At 35.9% G+C, this 18,190-nt stretch overlaps 1 protein-coding gene across 4 annotated transcripts in view; it reads right to left on the bottom strand.

Annotated features, from left to right (window-relative positions):
• The window catches only part of ITGA4 (integrin subunit alpha 4), a 78,764-nt gene that overhangs the window by 47,516 nt on the left and 13,058 nt on the right, over positions 1-18,190 (bottom strand). For 2 of the 4 annotated variants that reach the window (XR_007134035.1, XM_047773011.1), the window contains exons 3-10: positions 13,851-13,957; positions 13,625-13,754; positions 10,252-10,319; positions 8,804-8,933; positions 7,370-7,455; positions 6,495-6,557; positions 6,265-6,402; positions 3,176-3,287 (exon numbers count right to left, since the gene is read on the bottom strand). Coding sequence is in view for 2 of the 4 variants with exons in the window: in XM_047773011.1 (XP_047628967.1) it covers positions 3,176-3,287; positions 6,265-6,402; positions 6,495-6,557; positions 7,370-7,455; positions 8,804-8,933; positions 10,252-10,319; positions 13,625-13,754; positions 13,851-13,957 (834 nt within the window). In the remaining 2 variants the exon portion in view is untranslated. Of the gene's footprint in view, positions 1-3,175; positions 3,288-6,264; positions 6,403-6,494; positions 6,558-7,369; positions 7,456-8,803; positions 8,934-10,251; positions 10,320-13,624; positions 13,755-13,850; positions 13,958-16,663; positions 17,003-18,190 lie in introns of all 4 variants that reach the window. The other 2 variants (XM_047773012.1, XR_007134036.1) reach the window with 2 other exon arrangements.

The raw sequence follows: 18,190 nt of genomic DNA, 5'->3' as shown, positions 1-18,190 counted from the left end.
TGTCTGTCTGGTCACAATGGTTGAGTAGGTCTGTCTCTCTATTATCTATTCCGTAAACTTTCTCATACATTTGATGAACTTTTTATGCTGGACTCTTGAACTGATTTGTTATCTTCTTAGAAAATGGCTTGTTTTGCTTTTCTAAGGACATGGAAAATATATTTTGTTTCTTTTGAAGAACAATATAAATTATATCATAAATGCCAAAATAACTGAGGTCTACTATTCAAAACACTACAAAACTGCACATAGGAAAAGGACATTAAGTCTGATTTGCATCTAAGACTGGGGGTAGAAGGAAAAAGAACAGGTGCAGTTTTCATCTCTTTTCCACACAAGCCCACACACCCTGCCATGAACATGAAGTAACTTCATCCAAATCCCAGAAAAATAAACTATGTTACAAGATGAGGGAAAAAGAGAATCTCATAATGAAAAATAAAACACAGATGCCCTATTGTCTCACCCAGGCAGATACAGTAGAATGGGATTAAAGACCTCAGTGAAGAACTAACACTGAACCTACTTCCAAATCAGCACAGTCTTGGCTAAAACCTAAAATGTAGAAAACACACATCTATGGGCAAAACAGCTATGCTACTCAGCCATAAAAAAGAAATCTTGTCATTTGCAGCAACATGGATGGACCTTGACAGAAGTACGCTAAATAAATCAGAGAAAGATGAATACTCTGTAATCTCAATTATACACAGAATTTTAAAAAAATTCATAGAAACAGAGATCAAACTGTTGATTGTCAACAGATGGGGGGATGGAAAGTGAGGAAATGAGTGAAGTTGGTCAAAAAAATACAAATTTCCAGTTACAAAATCAGCAAGTCCTGGGGACATACAGCATGGTGACTGTAGTTAACAATATTGTACTGTATATTTGGAAGTTGCTGAGAGGGTAGATCTTAAAAGTTTTCATCACAAGGGAAAAATTGTAACTATGTGAGGTGATGGACAGTAAACTTATTGCAAAATAATTCAGACCATACATGCTTATCAATCATTATGCTGTATACCTTAAACTTATTCAGTGTTACATGTCAATTATATCTCAATAAAACTGGAAGAAAAAAATGGAATAAATTAGAAAAAAATATGATATTACATACATACACTGAAGTGAATCAGAATGAATGTGGCCCCTAGATGTAAATAGTTGTGATTATACATGAAATTATAAATAGCACAAAAATATCCTGAAATATTGAAATCATTCCTTTGAATTAACAGTCTTCCATGCATAAAGGTATTACCTTTAAGAGATGGGCTGAGGGCTCCAAGACACAAATGCTATATGAAACCCAGGTTCTCATACTCACTCTGAAATAATGCATTGTGCCCTGCAGGTCTCCTTTAAGTTCTCCCTCTCTAAGTCTAAAGGACAGAACAGCTTCTGTCTGTCCTTCACGTCAATGGAAAATTGTCTCAGATTCTCCCAAGTACTGGAGTGATTTTGATAAGGGAACTTGCCTACTGTCCATAACGTTTTTATAACTCAATCTGATTATAAGAATAATTCAGGTTTGTTATTAACATTTAGATGCCACAAAACTCATTTCTTATGAGCACATACACAAATATTTTAGTACATTCAAAGTAGTGAATGCTTTTCCTTGGCTGTGTCAGTTAAAACAGGGTGTAGAAGGAATTGTAAGTAAACAAATATTTTACCAAGTGATGACTTTGTTTTTAAAGAAAGAATTTTATTATTTCATATAAGTATATGAAATATCAATGTGCAAAAACATGTTTTTTAATAGATATTTATTAAGTTGGGTCTTTAAATTTACCACTTAATTTTTTTAATGTCTTCATCTTATATTCCATTTGACTGTAAAACTATAAGAAAAGAGTGCCACTATGTCCTTCATTTACATTCATTATGGCACATACTCTATACAAATGATACAAAATAAGTGTTCAATTAAATACTATAGAATTGCTGATTACTTGTGAAATGTAACATTCATCCTAACAGCATTTGATATTTTGATGTAAAATTTTATATGTAATCATAACCATAAAAATAATCTACATATACTTTTCATCTCCTTTTGTTTTAAAAATAGTAAAACAAATCCAAAAATGGTAATATTTTTGTAACAAATTACACTTATATTCAATAGGGCTCACGGGAAACATATATTCAATAACCAACTAGCTTTCTTCTTGTAGAATAACATGGTTTATACATTTAAAGTAGAATGAATCATTTAGGCAAAAGAAGAAATTAAGAAAGTGAGAATTTACAGTACTCCCTCACTTATTTCCAGGATCCAAGGATGTTTTGACCTAATTCTACATACGGTTGCCAATGACCATCAAGAAGACAATTCTGAGCCCTGAAAATATCAAATGCTTATTTGCTAAACTTTAGGAATTATACACTCTCAAGTCCATTTATCATTTTAGGCACAGTTTTAGCAGGCTTAACTACTGTTCAGAAGTATATTGAAAAAAGCAAATTTTAAGAGGGCAAGCTGGTAGACAGGTACATCCACAGCAGGACCAACATCTAATTCACAATCACAGTTATGATGGCATCATCATTTCTATTATTGAAATGCCTCTATATCAGTTGGTAACTAACCTCCGTGTCTGCCAGTTGCCCCCTTACCACTCACTGCTCAGGACTCTCTCCTGGAATTCCCAAATCCTCCCACAATGTGGCAGCTGAGCAAGGAAAGGCTGGCACAGCAAGGAGCTTTCAGAGCCGGGCTCCAGCTCTGCAGCCAGGCTCTGTTGGGTTTTGTCCGTGTCTCTGCTGAACTGATAGTTAAATACTACGGTTCTATGATACACATTTTTTACTACATTTTCATATTTATGAAATAAGAATCCTTCTTAAAATAGAAAAATAGGGAGTCAGTTTAAGAGGCACTATTTTTTTTAAGGGACACATAAAATAATGATCTTACTTATAATCAATGGTGCCCTAGAATCAATGAAATAAGGTATTTTGAATATTATTCTTTATTAATAGTGGTGAGAATCAATAGCTGACAACTGAGAGGAAATCAGGTTCAACGCTAAAAAAAAAAAAGTTAGCATACCAGTCTGGCTCCATCATCTATAGAAACGCAAACTACATAAACCTCCAATTATATTCTCCTCCATGTGCCATTTTAAAAGTGGAAAATACAGAATTAGATATTTTTAATTACCTTCAAAGCCATCATTATCAATGTCACCAAGACTGACTATAGATTCCCCAAATCTTGCAGCATATTTGTCACTTCCGACAAGCTCTGTTTCCATTTCATTCATTACTGCTCCCTAGATAGAGAGGAGAGAAAGGTGTCATTATAACACTCCCTGACAACTTTACACATGATTTACTGTTGTAATTGGATATGGATTTTTTTTTCTAATGCTTCAAACAAGTTGGACAAACTATAGTCTGAGCTTTAGTACACACATCTCAGTTCAATTCAATAAATATTTATCAAGTATGTCAATATACAGAATAGAATGATTAGAGCTCAGAGGACATAAAAAAATGTCAAAATCATGATCCCTAGCTTTGAAAATCCAATAAATCATTTTGATAATTCAATGCAGCAAATATTTAGTGAGTTCCTAGTAAAGGCAATGTACTATGCGAAGAGTGAACTGGTGAAAGGGGAAAAGCAGGGTGTGTATATGACACGCCCTTTCCTGAAGAAGTGCTCTGTTGCTGGAATATGTAGCACAAGCAAGTCATGACTCAGAAGTTCAGACTTCTTTGAGATCTCAAGCAGCAAAGAGAGCATGTCTAATTTTGAGAGCCAGAGAAGATTGCATAAAGGAAGTGGTAGTCAAGGTGGCTATTTAAGGAATGGCACAGCTTTGATACATAGAGAAACCAGCAAAACACAAATTCCAAAGCATTTAGCTATAATGATTAGTATGTACAATAAATGAGACCTAAAAAGTCAAACTGGAGTCTTATAGGGTGGGACTTTGAATGCTGGGAGAAATTTATTCTCAATTGAGAAAACAAAACAGCCACTTAAGCTTTCTGAGTTGAGGAGGGACACAACTTAAGCTGCCTTTGGAATTTTTTTCCAGTAGCACTGGAGCATGGATCAGTTAACTGCTGTCTTTGCGGTTGGAAGATGAGTTACTACAATTAGACACTCACTAATGTTTCCAAAAGAGCTGTTGCAATAACAGCTGCCAGACCTCTCTCCCAATTCTGATCATGTAACTTCCCTGTAATGAAAAAATAAAAAAATCCACACACTACTCATCATAGATAACTTCCTCTTCCCAAACTAGTCTGTCCTTCGTTCCCACAGACACAAATGTTCTTCCCCTTGTGAAGTGCCTTTCACTTTTTATTTTCCAACTAAAAAATTTCTATACTTATTTTTCTCCTAGAGAATTGCCTAATTTAAAAAGGGAAGAAGGCAGAAGAGGCTCCACTGAGGATGGGGGGGTGCAGACCTAAGACAACTCAATGGCACTGAATTTCCAGGGGTAGAGTTTCAAGAAGTGGAGATCACTCTTCTTCAAGGATTCTCCAGTCACAGAAAGGTGACTAAGAGTTCACTGGGGACCTCTGAGAGCTATTTTAGCAGAAGTGGGTGGAAGCCAGATTCATTCAAGTATCATTCCTTCTTGAGTTCATTCAAAAACAATTACTGAGCACCTGCTTGTCCAGAACTCTTTTGAGCCCTGAGGAAACAGCAGTAAATGAGACAGTGGATTCCTTTCCACATGGTGTCTATACTCCAACAGAAGAACAGGCAATGGCAAATCAAACCAATAAATATGTAATATAATATCAGGGAGTGGCTAGTATCTTTTTAGAGCTAAGAAACAGGAAGATGGAAGGGAACAAAGGAAGAATACTTTATTCAGACATCTTAAAGCTGAAATCAATTACGAAATTAATCCAGCATTGAATAGTGAAGAAGTGAGGGGTGAACAAGAGGGTAATCTACTGGGTAGAGCCCCTCCCTTGCCCTTTAAGCAAGTGGATAAAAGACCCCCTTTTATCTATTTTTCATTCTAGGCTTGTATAAGATTTCAATGGGAAAAACTGTCCTATATCACCTTATCTTGGGTATATACTCTACTGTTGCAAAATGTTTTTAAAAAGTTTAGTTGTAAAGAGAAAGAAAAATATGTAGAATGAAGATGTAACTAGTAAAAGGAAGACCATTTATGGATAAGGGAATGTGAAATATCTACTCAAGAAAAAGTATTTCACCATTAATGAGATAAAAATGATCACTTCATAGGCGATATGCTTTCCCTATTAAACTTAGGTTTAAAGTCCAGGAAACCCCAATATATAAATAACTTTCCTGCTCTATATTTGGAACTTTGAGAATCTCTCAGCTTTGTAAGACCGAGTATGTTCTCTCTTCAATTGTAAAGAGTTTCATCTTATGCCGAATACAGGACCTTATTAAACGACCTGAAACCATTAATTAAATAAGCTATCTTCTTGAAACAGATTTTACTTTGTTAAATCCCAACTGAAAATGCTGTGACTTAAGAAACTTACCAAACCTGTTCTTGCTCTTAAAGAAACAAGCCAAGAAGACCCCATTAAGGTCCTATCAAGTCCTTCTTTTGATAGAATACCAAGAAGATAAACTGGCCAAGATAAGGCCAGCAGAACTCTTTAAAGTGTTAAGTGGTCAGTTTCTACTCCAAAACACTGTGCATAATTTAAAACTCAACCATAAGCAAGTAAACACATATTTCTACAACTATATCTGCTTTGGAATAAACAATGTCAATTTTACATTCACATCAAGAATTAAAATCTGTAAGAACTGTGCAAATAAAGATTTTATCAAAATTCTTGTTTCCAATTGTTTCAAATCAAGAAATTAAAAACATTTTATACTTTATCATCTACTTCCAGTAGTGTTTATAACTAACAAATTATATAAGGACACACACTGTCAAAGCAGTAGGACACCCACATTTTTAGGGTTATAGAAAAATCATTCTTTCAAATTATAAATTTGCATCATAATAAAACTGGAAGACACTTCTACTACTTGAGTGAACACAAGCTGTGAATAGAAAAACTTCAGACACCTGATCTCATACTTTTGAGAGATTAAAATAGGACAGAGGCCCTTTCCCTACCATGTTCCATTTCATTTTTAGAGCATCAGTACAGTATCACAACTTTTATTTTCATTGGTAAAATAAGCCTAAAAATCTATAGTCTTGCTGGAATAAGAAGAGCATCAGTTGTAATCAAAATCCCATAAATGGCTTCCAGTTTGCAGGCAATCGGACCTACCAGGCCAGAGTTGATGTACACAAACACTCTTCCTTCCTCTCTGATGGTGCTCTGCATGGGGGCGCCCACCAGTAGGTCTGAAAAGCCATCTGCATTGAGGTCCACGGCACAGACAGAAGCTCCAAAATAAGACCCAAGCTGCTCCAAGGCAAACCAGATCCAGTCATTGAGAAAAAAGCAGAGTTACTCACCAATGCCCTCAGTGATAACCAAAGGTAGAGACATATTACCTTTTTACCTTTCATTTCATGTAAGATATTTAGTTCTTTTGCATCAATGCTGAAAATGTATGCCTGCAATGGGGAAAAGCATTAGGAAAGGTTACACTGCTATCACATTAAAAGTTTTTCATTCAGTCAAAACATTAATTGTCATAATTGCTCAGGTTTTTTTATTTTTTAATTTCTTTTTAGCTGCACCCACGGCATGTGGATGTTTCTGGGCCAGGGATGGAACCCACACCACAGCTTTGGCAATGCTAGATCCTTAACCTACTGTGCCACAGGGGAACTTCCTGCTTAAATATATTTTTAAAAAATCCTTTTCAGAGTGATACAAAAGGCCGAGGGATCCACTTTCACATTAACATGCCTTCCTTGCAAAACCACCTTCTCAGGAACAATCTCACGGATCCATTACAGAGAGCACAGAAAACGTTGTTTGCCTTAATTTTCAAAGTAAGGCTCAGAAAAATTTAGTTAACATTCACAACAATGTAAAGAAAGTTAAATGAGAAATAACATTTTATTCTTTCTAGTCTTAACACAACTATACCACAAATGTAGCTGCCTTGATTTCTCTTCAGCCATAAAGTTATTAACCAATAAGTGTATTCCTATGATATCTTGAGAAAATTCTATCTCAGAAACAATTATTCATTAGAAAGAAGAGCATCATTTGACTTCCATAATTTTCCTTAAAGCTTTTCTGCACAATTTTATCTAAAAGCCATACAACTTTCACTAAGTTTCCTCTAACAGCAGCACATTGCTCATCATTTTCAGCTTGAATGCTTAGAATTTTTGTGGTGTCCTTTAATATCTTATTCTCTCGTGATCTATTTGAACATTTTTGAAGAAATAAAATACTAAAATGAAATTCTTACTTTACCAATCTGTTCATGTTGAGGGGCTCCTCCAACTACTTCAGTAGTGTACATACTCCGAAAATGACCTGCTCCAACCGAGTATCCTTCAAGAAAATGTAGAAAAGTATGAGAATCATCATTGGCAATGGGTAAAACCCCGATCATAAATCCACTCAGAGTTAAATAAGACTAAATTCAAAATAACTACACTAAACCAGAGATTTAAGAAAATTTAGCATAGCAATATTCAAAACTGGTTATGTATTATATGCCTTAAGCAGTTATTGTGCATCATGAAACTAGTCACATGGCTTATATTTTTCAGTCTTAGAAATTGAAGATAGCACCTTTACATTTGGTTCGTTAGTCTCTGTGGTATCAGGACATTCTAGCTTCTAGGATTACAACAGAAATAATTTAGCATATTTAAAATATAACATTTTGAACTTGAAGTTAAAAAAAAACCCATATTTTTCCTAAACTTCAATTTTTCTTGCCCTGAAACCTTCCCAATTATGATAAAATTGTATGATAACACAACAGGTAAAATATTCTCATTTTATTATGTGGTCAAAGGTATAATACTAAGTTACATTTTTTGTAATCCTTTAAGATATCCTTCAACCATAAACAAGTAAATGTTGACTTGTAAATTAGTTCCCTCTGTATGAAAATGAATTCCTTCTGTTTAAATGGGGGAAAAATCCTGCTTTCTGTTATAATTATTCCTGAGTGTAGGCTGTTCACATTTGAAGCACACATCGTTTAAACAAATCTGTATTTTTAAAGAAACCTTAGGAAAAGAATTTCTTATACTACAACAAGGGAAATAATGCCAGAGAAAATCTTGGGTTTCTGTAGAAACATAGACTATAAAGTATCCTATCTTAAATAAGTATTCTTTCTTAAATAAGAAGAAAGATAAAAATAGTTATGCTCTGGGAAATATTCTAAGAACTTATGAGGCAAAGGTCAATGAGCTGTTTTTAGACACATATTCTTCATAATGTTACCCATTGTCTAGAAAGCCATCCGCAGTCTCATTGACTTTCAGTGGGTCCTTGAAGAAACCACACTTACTCACTCATTCATGATTAAATGAATCAATTCATGTAGAGTGCTTACAGAAGTTCCTAGGAGATGGCAGGCACTCAATAGACACTACTTTTACAATAAAAAGTAGACCATATAAAGATACAGACTTTCAAGTGATTTACGGCAAAGAGTAAACCAAACCAGGAGTTCTTATCTATGTATTGATAACAGTTACATATGTACAATATTAAGTTAACTAAAAGTTTCATAGATTACATTCTTAAAGATGCCAGTTTTTGAAGTGGCCCTTTAATTCCTATTGGCCATTTTGATCTTTTGAAGGTATGATTTTCCTTCTTTATAATTACCAGTATCTGTAAGGCAGAAATAATTTGAGTTTGTCAATTTTTATAGTACCTAAATAACTTCCAAACTTCACTTGGTTGTATCTGTCTAAAAAAGCCTTGTATTTATTTGTAGTTATATTGTAGACAAAAAGAGAGCCAGTCCAATAAGATGATCCTGGGGCTCCCATCACAATTAAATCCTGTAAGATAAAAAGCAATTTATGATCATTTAAACATTTGATTTCACTATACAAAACCCCCTCCATATATACACTAAGTACATAGTGACAAAAATATATTTTAAAATAAATTTCTGATATGTAAGCATTTTATGAGATTAAAAATATATCAAAAAAAGCCAGAGAAACTAGTTAATGAATTTTCACCTACAAGTAGAGTTTCAGAAAAGGAACATTCACTTCATACTTAACGGTGAACTTTAAAATCAAAGGCAGAATCACTGAACACTAGAGTAAGCTCTGGGGAGAAAGGCAATGTGGTTTCTATTAAAGTAAATTGTATCTGGGTAATTCATTAGTGCTCATTACAGAGATTATCACGTTTTTCCAAAGGGTAAAAAATGGACATAATTTATTTCAATTTGCAAAAAACCAATGAATAGTTTCCTTAATAATGTTAGCTTAGGAAAAAATAAGTCAAATAGAATTGGGGCATAACTGATGATAAACATAGAAATTCAAAAAAAGGAAACAGAGGGATGATTGAAATAAGCAGATACCTGTCTGGTGAAATACAAAATTTTCAGTAATTAAACCTACTTAACATTTCATTTAAATTTCCTAAACAATTTAAAATTTGGGGGGGGGGAAAGAAGGTGAATTTAAATATAAAATAAGAACGATTATTATTTTTACATACTATTGGTAATTATGGAAATTGTTAACCCAAGGCTTGATAGAGCCTGTCCACATAGATTTAGAAAACATTCGTAACTTCATGATGGGTTGTTAAGAGAACGTGGGTGATTTGGGAGTACAACTGTGATCTTTCATTGTATATGAGATAGTGTTGGAAAGAGAATAATAGAGTTTGGAAATATATCTTATTTAAAAGGATATTATTATGTTCTTAAATCTCCCAATTATCATACTTTTAATGAAAAATGTGAATTCATATTCTTCCTTCCCCTTCAACTACTATACTTAGATATACTTGGCTATATATTTTAGCAATTAAAAATAATGTACTTAGCTATTTTCAATGCCTAAACTGACATAACTACAGCTACTTTTGATTTCTATTAAATTCTTAATGAAAGTAACATTATTTAGTATAGACTTTTAGTTGCTCTGGAGTTAGCCAGACACCTAAATATTAATATTTTTCTCACCACATATGTTGAATATTGAGCAGTGAAAATTAAGTTGTAATACATCAAATTTATAAGACATGTTATTTGGGATTTTACTTCAAAACTCATTATCAGTCTTCTAGATCTTCAAAACAATTAAAATGCTATATAAAAACATCCATAACATCTATTTTTTGGACTATTACCTCTGTGTAAAAACTAGATATTCCAGCTTGACAGGATGCAAAATTTTCTCCAAATTTTTTCACATAATCTAAAATGAAGTAGAAAACAATTCAGGATTTAATTTAAAAATAAAGATAAAATCTGCATAATTTTGTTTATCTCATATATCTTTGTAAATATACCTATTAAAGTCTCTATTTTACAGTATTATTTTAAAAAGAGTAACTGGTAAAATTTAAGATCACAAATCTTTTCCATATTAATCTTCAGATTATCCCTGTGAAAGAGCAATAAAAATATCCACTCTGCCTTTCTCATGGGAAGAGCATACAACATATACTCAAAAAACTGTCAGGTGAGCCTTTATGCCTTTAACCTGACAGGCATAAAGGCTGGAACCCACACCTCCACAGCAACCCAGGCTGCTGCAGTTGGATTTTAACGCAACGCACCACAGTGGCAAGTCCCAGGTTTCCATTTAAATAGGCTTCCTTGGAAGTTTCTTTCATGGTTCACCGGTTAACAATACCATCTGACTAGTATCCACGAGGATGAGGGTTCCATCCCTGGCCTCACTCATTGGGTTAAGGATCTGGCGTTGCCATGAGCTATGGTGTAGGTTACAGATGCAGCTCGAATCCTGTGTTGCTGTGGCTGCAATTCCGATTCAACCCCTAGCCTAGGAACTTTCATATGCTGGTAGTGTGTCCCCCAAAATAATAATAAAACTAAATTAATAAAATAAAATAAAATAAAATAGGCTTCCTTGGAGTTCCCGCTGTGGCTCAGTCAGTTAAAAATCCAACTAAAGTGGCATGGGTCACTGTGGAGGCATGGGTTTGCTCACGTGCCAGGCACAGTAGGTTAAAGGATCCAGTGTTGCAGCTGTGGCATAGGTCACAGCTGTGACTTGGATTCAATTCTTGGCCCAGAACTTCCATGTGCCACAGGTGCAGTCATAAAAGAAAAAAAAAATTAAAATAGGCTTCCTAGATTTTGCCCCTCATTGAAAATCAAAAACTGAGTTAAGATCCCATGGAGATTTCTTCTTACAAAGCCCTCATGAATGAATGTTTTGTAAAACTTAATATGGAAACAAAGCTCACTTTTCCTGAAAAACTGACGTAAATAAGCCTCTATAAAGGAAATAATCAGGACCACATCTTTGTTTTGGCTTTGCTAACTAGAAGAGTTAAGTTGCTATGTCATTTTTTTCTTAAAATTTTGGTTTGATTATACTAATTAAATAAACTGAAAAAAATGTCAAAGTAGTTTCAGAGCTTGGAATAATGATTTTTTTTGTTGACTTTAAGCATGTTTTTTGGGGGGAAGGGCACACCTGCAGCATTTGGAAGTTCCCAGGCTAGGGGTTGAATTGGAGCTGCAGCTACTGGCCTAGGCCACAACCACCATAATGTCAGAGCCGCATTTGCAGCCTACACCACAGCTCACAGCAATGCTGGATCCTTAACCGACTGAGAGAGTCAGGGGATGGAACCCACATCCTCATGGTTACTAGTTAGGTTTGTTACTGCTGAGCCATAATGTGAGAACTCCTTGCTAAGTCATTTATAATTACCATTCCCTGCATGCTTTTTCACTCTTTTTTATATTTTCTCTGATCCCATAGTCCTTTTATTTAAAAATAAATTATTATAGGAGTTCCTGCTGTGGTACAATGGGTCTGGAGGTGTCTCTGAAGCACAGAGCAAGGACACAGGTTCCACTCCCCTCCCAGCACAGTGGGTTAAAGGTTCTGGTGTTGCCACAGCTGCAGTGTAGGTCAAAACTGTGGCTTGGATCTGACCCCTGGCCTAGGAACTCCATCTGTCTCAGAGCAGCCAAAAAAGAAAAAAAAATTACTATAATTTTAAGTGTCTTAGATTTCTGCCACTTTTTTTCCCCATAGAATGTGTTTTTTTGGGGGATGGGGACACTGTCATCCATGTACATAATCAGTCCTTGCATAAAGTCACACAGAGAAGACAGAGAAAATGTGGGGGACTGAAATCTGCACCCAGGGAGGCACCAATATTTAATGAAGAAACAAGCCAGCAGCAGGACAAAAGCTGCAAAACATTAAGGGGTCAAGTGCATCCTCTCATACCGTTAGAACAGTTATATGTGATTGTTGAGTCAATTAAAAGCCCCAGACATGAGGCCAGCTATGTGGAAAGGGGTGCTGCAGTTGAGGGGCATCTGTACCTTGCATCTCTACTACCCTGTCCTTTGATAGGTTTCCTTCAGCAGAAACAGCTAAGTCCTATCATCACATATTTTCACACTTGATTTTAAAGGAAGCCAGGCTCTCAAAGGGAAAGGCCTCATCTGGACATGAGATTATGACACAGGCTGGCCAGGTTTGCATTATGGAGAGACTGTAAGACCTCAAACACCCATGAGGGCCTCCACAACTAACCAGGAGAGAGGCCTCTACTGGGAAATGTTTTAAAGTATAAACCATAAACTGTTATGAAAAAGAAGATGACAGATAAACAAAGTTTTACTGCCACTGAGAAGCTAAAATTCACCTTTTATACTCTTGGCATTCAAAAGCAAATTAGAAATACAGATGCTATAATGTTTCCTATTATGTCAAATTCTAAGAAGGGAGGGAGGGAAGACCCCAGTATAAACAGAATCAACTCCAATTTGAATACTTGGTCCAAGTTTTGTCAAGAAATAGAAATTTTGAGGGGACAATGGGGTAATATTCTGGTTAGAAAAACCAGAAATTAGCATTTATATGTATTTTATTTTAAAAACACATTTTTGGAATTTTTGCAGGTATTATTTTTTAGTGCATTGTGGACACTCACTGCTTTATTTCAGTTTATGTCCTAGCTCTATATGCATTAATGCTACCTACGACCTAAAATTTTAATGAGAAAAGCCTTTCAAACTTAAGATACCAATCCCTTGCTGTTTCAAGGAGAAAATGTGAATTTGAAAAAAGACATGGGGGGGGGAGATTTATGTTTATACTTTGAATCTTTCTGAATATTGCTGGAAGCGAAAGGGAAGCAAGAAACAGTCTTCCTTCTGCTCAGATTTTTCAGTCTAATTTCATGATTTTAAGTGTCTTACCTTTCCTGGGCATTCATTCACTTATATGGAGTTGGAAATATATTTAATGCTAAAGTGGGAAATTATCAACTAGATGCTAAATTATTCAAATTAAATTGTAAATTCCTAGTCCCTGAAACACACAGTACATTTTTGAAATTTAAAACTGCTGCAAGTGGGTAAAAAAAGGAAAGGAAATAATACTTTGAGCAGCTAAAAAGAACATAGCTGTTTCAAAGATTTCCCCCCACCCCTGAAAAGTGAAAAAAAATTTAAAGGCATTCTCTTATTTCTCTTGATGCAGTTAATATCAAAACCATGCCTTACCTTGATAGCATGGAGCTATTCTTTTACTCAGTTCTGTTCGTAAATCAGAGGGCATTCCGTAGCAAACACCCGTAGGGAGCTTATTTTCATTCTTTATGTAAAATATATTTTTCCATCTATGCCCACAAGTCTGAATAAAACACAAAAGTAGACCAAATGATGTGAAAGTCACACCCAGAGTATCTGATTCCATGATGTTCTCAGTGGACCCAGGCCAATAACCTACCACAATGGATCCGTTTTCTCCTGGCTGCCTGGAAAGTGTGACCCCCAGCCACTGATTGTCTCTTTCTTCCAAACAGGTCTTTCCACAAGGTTCTCCTTTAAGGCTACCTGCAGCATTGAAAATAATTTCATCATCAGTTATCTTGAAAACAGCTTTATTCCACAAGTGCAGAGAAAACAAACATGCATGTGTATCCCCAGTATTTTTTTTCTTTCAGCCATCCATGGAATGCCTTCCTCACTGCTTCCCTGTCATCTTATATTCAGCGCACATTGCTGGGTCACTGTGAGTTACTCTGTGCCAGCAGAATTGTTCTCTCACATGTGGTTTTGGTTTGTAGGTAAGACCTCCGACTGGTAACACTGAGAAGAGATGGCTTCCACACGGGAGATAACTAACCAACCCGACCCAGAGAGGGGAACACCAGCTTAAACCAGCACAGGCTGTGCAACCCCTCCTTGTGTGTGATGCTTGGCAAAGAATGTGCCCCTTTGCTTTGGCCATTTATCTAGCAATGTTAGCAACATCACCAGAGCACCTTCTTAAATGTTTCTTTAAGACATTAATTTCTTTAAGAAACATTGAGACATTAAGAATAGAAGGACTGCAGTATGGTCCCCAGAATTTAAGTCACAGTTTATTGAAGTTGAAAGGTGATGACTGAGCATGTGGAAAGTGGCTGTGTATAATTAACATACTAATAAAGTCTAGTGTATAAAACAAACCGCCCTACGGTTTACATTTAGTGGATTGTAAGGTTTTTCAACAAAGAAAAAACTTTGAAAAGCTGAATTATTTTAGTAAAGAAAAACTTCAATAGGCACTTTGACAAAGGCATGCATAGCCAGAAAGCCAAAAATAAAATATTGCACGTGGCAATAGAGTACTTCCATGCTATGTAAGAGAAAGTGATTTCTCTTTACATCTTTTCAATTATTAAAAAAAAAATTGTTAAAGTGACTTCTTGGCTTTGCAGCTGGATCCTAGATTAAATGTGATTTCGAGTAAAGCGGTTTTGGGGGGAGAATAAGATACAGGACATTAAGATTCCTTTTGCCATTTCCCTCCTCTTCAATTGCCAGGTGACAGTTCTATTCCACCTGAGCTTAATTCCAAAGGCAGGTAAATGTATTTGCATCAAGTTTATGGGCTAAAGACATGGAACATGGGTTTGTTTACTTAACTTTGGAACTAAGTTTTCATCCATTGTTAAGGACCATACTCTAAATCATTAGGTACTTCCTTGTCTCTGATAACCTTGACCCCTAAATAAAGCTTCCCAGGCAAAGTCAGAATACTTCCTAGATGAGGTTAGTCTTTGAAAGTGAAATTATTTGCAATAAGTCTCCTGGGTAAGAGACTGGGTAAGGAGTGTGGAAAGATGTTTGTATATATATTTTATACATTTGTTTGTTTTCTAAAAAATTTTTTCAGGACAAACCAACCCTTCAACACAGCTGAACTAAAGAAAGTCTCCTAGTCCCTTCTCTGGAGACTGATTTAGTATTTGAGAACTTGACTACTCCAGGTGACTCCCATAATCTGGAACACTGTTGCAATGGTAGGTGGATCATCTTTTTCTGGCAGAGTTTTTTTTGACACTTCAGAATAGTAGTGTCAACTCCCACCTACTGGCGCTGCCTACCTAGAGCATGAGACAGTGGAAGATGACTAAGGAAAGGTCTGGGAAGACTGCTGGGGTTGATTAGCAGCATCTACTTGGAATGGGAAGGGAATCTTGATGCAGCCCAAACCTTGATCAAAGATGATCCAGGTGGAAGCATAAGGTCTCTATACAGAAAGGAAGGGACAGGAAGAGGGAAGAAGCGAGAAAGACAAGTGAATTGTAGCATTGTGTGGTAAGTTCTAACATAGAAAGTTGTTACTGTAGTTACAAGATGCCAACATAAATGAAAGAAACAGAAAGAATGAAATAAATTTTAATTTTCATTATGACACAAAATTTTCAATTTGACTTTTTACTAAAATTGCCAATTGCTTATTTTTTACTAGTGTCAAAAATAGATAATAAATAGCATATTCCTCCACCTGAAGTTGAAGTTATTATTATTTATTCCAGTTGACACTGCAATAAAGAATCAACTCTAAAAATACCAAAGTCTTAGAGTTCCCATCGTGGCACAGCGGAAACGAATCCTACTAGGAACCATGAGGTTGCGGTTCAATCCCTGACCTCGCTCAGTGGGTTAAGGATCTGGCATTGCCGTGAGCTGTGGTGTAGGTCACAGACACGGCTCAGATCTGGCATTGCTTTGGCTGTGGCATAGGCCGGCAGCAACAGCTCTGATTAGACCCCTATGCTGGGATCCTCCATATGCCAGGGTTGTGGACCTAAAAAGACAAAAGACAAAAAAAAATAATAAAAAATTTTAAAAAATAAATAAAAATACCAAAGTCTCTCTAAAATTATAGTCAATACTCAGTTAACTAAGCAATTGTGTAAGGGAAAAGTTAAAGACAGGAGGGGTCAGAGGTCACCAAGAACCCATTACCTCTGTTAAAATGTTGTGTATTTAATACACAGTTTCATTAAGATTATGGTCGAATAATACTGCTCTAGAAATGCCACCTCAAAGTTTAAACACACAATAGTATTCATGGAGTAAATATACAAATGTTTAGAACCCCCAAAACACCACGTAAATTGCTTGATGAAAATGGCCCAAAAGTTCTTTTGCACAAAACAGTGAATTATTGTATGTTTTTATCACAATGTCATCACTGCTCCCACACTTAGGGTCACACACCTTGATTATTCTAGTAAGTGAACAAACACACAGACTCACACTTACAGAGGTTTCTTCTTTGCACTTCCTAACAGTGCTTCTGCCACAGAGCAGCACCCAGCAACAGCAATGATAATCCTGAGGTGCTTTCAGCACTGGTCACCAGAGGGAATCAGTTCCAAGATCAGTTTATAAATCGCCACTACCGATCAGGGTTTTTGCCTAATTTCAAGCACCTTTTCCTCTTTACTCTGTAGTCCCTGCAGAATCTTGGCAGAGAGGTCAGACCTTCACATCACCAGCTTATGCTCAGGGCTTCTCCGAAGCTTTTCCTTAAACTCCTTGCTCCAGAGGCCACACCTTTTCATGTGGTTCTCAGCCCTGGCCACACATTAGGATCACCTGCTGCATGGAGAGGGGGCGTTTGAACAAATACTGATACCTGGTTCCACTCTAAGAGGCTCAGATTTGATGCATCTGGGCTGAGAATTTTGCAAACAGTTCCCCAGGTAATGGTAGTGTGCAGTGGGGCTTGTGAACAGCATAGCTAGGCCATTTCCTGTGTCGCATTGTATTTGAAAAGAAACTACTCCATCTAGAAAATAACAGTAATACCTTTTTGCCCTCCTTGGTTTCAGCTAAATATTGAAATAGAATATCAAATATTAAGCCAATTTTCCTCATGTGGAAATGGAGGATTTCTAAACTGGTCAGAAATGATGATTATTAGAACTGTCATGAGAAAGCTAATTCTCATGCATTTCCCTGACAGGACATCATAAATAAACACAGATCATCTTTATATTTTATCCAAATGTCATGCTAAAATGATTTATATTCTGGTTTTCAATTCAGCTCATACATTACTAAAGTCTTAGCAAATCAAATCAGCTTCATAATTGAAAAAAAAAGTACTTACATGGTTTAACATAAAAGAGGTCAGCAGAAATTAACATGTGATCATTTTCCATGCTTTTATACAATTAGAATGACTAATTCTTAACACAGCTGAATGCATTTTCCCAACAGACACTAAAAATACAAAGCCACATAAAAATCATACCCCTTATCCTGAAAATTAAGCCCATCTTTTTTTTCTCTTTTGGTTTTCATTTGAGAAAAGAAAATATAAAGATGTATGCTTACTATTCAGTTTTTTATTTCCACTTACTGATTGTATGTCAGGGACACACATGTGCATATAAATGTGGTTAAACAGTAATTCTGATAGACAGATGCAAAGGATGTTAGTACAAAGTCAAGTAGGAATATTCTTTACTATCCTGGCCTTTTTTTGTTGTTGTTGTTGCTGTTATTCTGTTTTAGTGACATTGTTCCAAGTGCCAAAATGTGACAGAAGATACGGAAAACCAGATATTCTGTCATGACTGTCACCCCCATGAGGGCAGACTGACTATTTTGTTGCTGAGACATTCCCACGGCACAGAACAGGGCCTTACATTCAGTAGGCAGGAACAAAATATTTGCTGAGAGAGGGAATTCTGAAATCCAAACCCTTGACTAGAGGGTACTAATGCAAACTTCCACCCAACTCTCAGGGATCTAACTTTAGAGAGGTCTTCTTCCTTCACT

Source organism: Phacochoerus africanus, chromosome 3, assembly GCF_016906955.1.
Source record: "Phacochoerus africanus isolate WHEZ1 chromosome 3, ROS_Pafr_v1, whole genome shotgun sequence".
Taxonomy (NCBI): Eukaryota; Metazoa; Chordata; class Mammalia; order Artiodactyla; family Suidae; genus Phacochoerus; species Phacochoerus africanus.
Note: the sequence above shows the minus strand (reverse complement) of the source record. Positions and strands in the feature narration are given on the sequence as shown.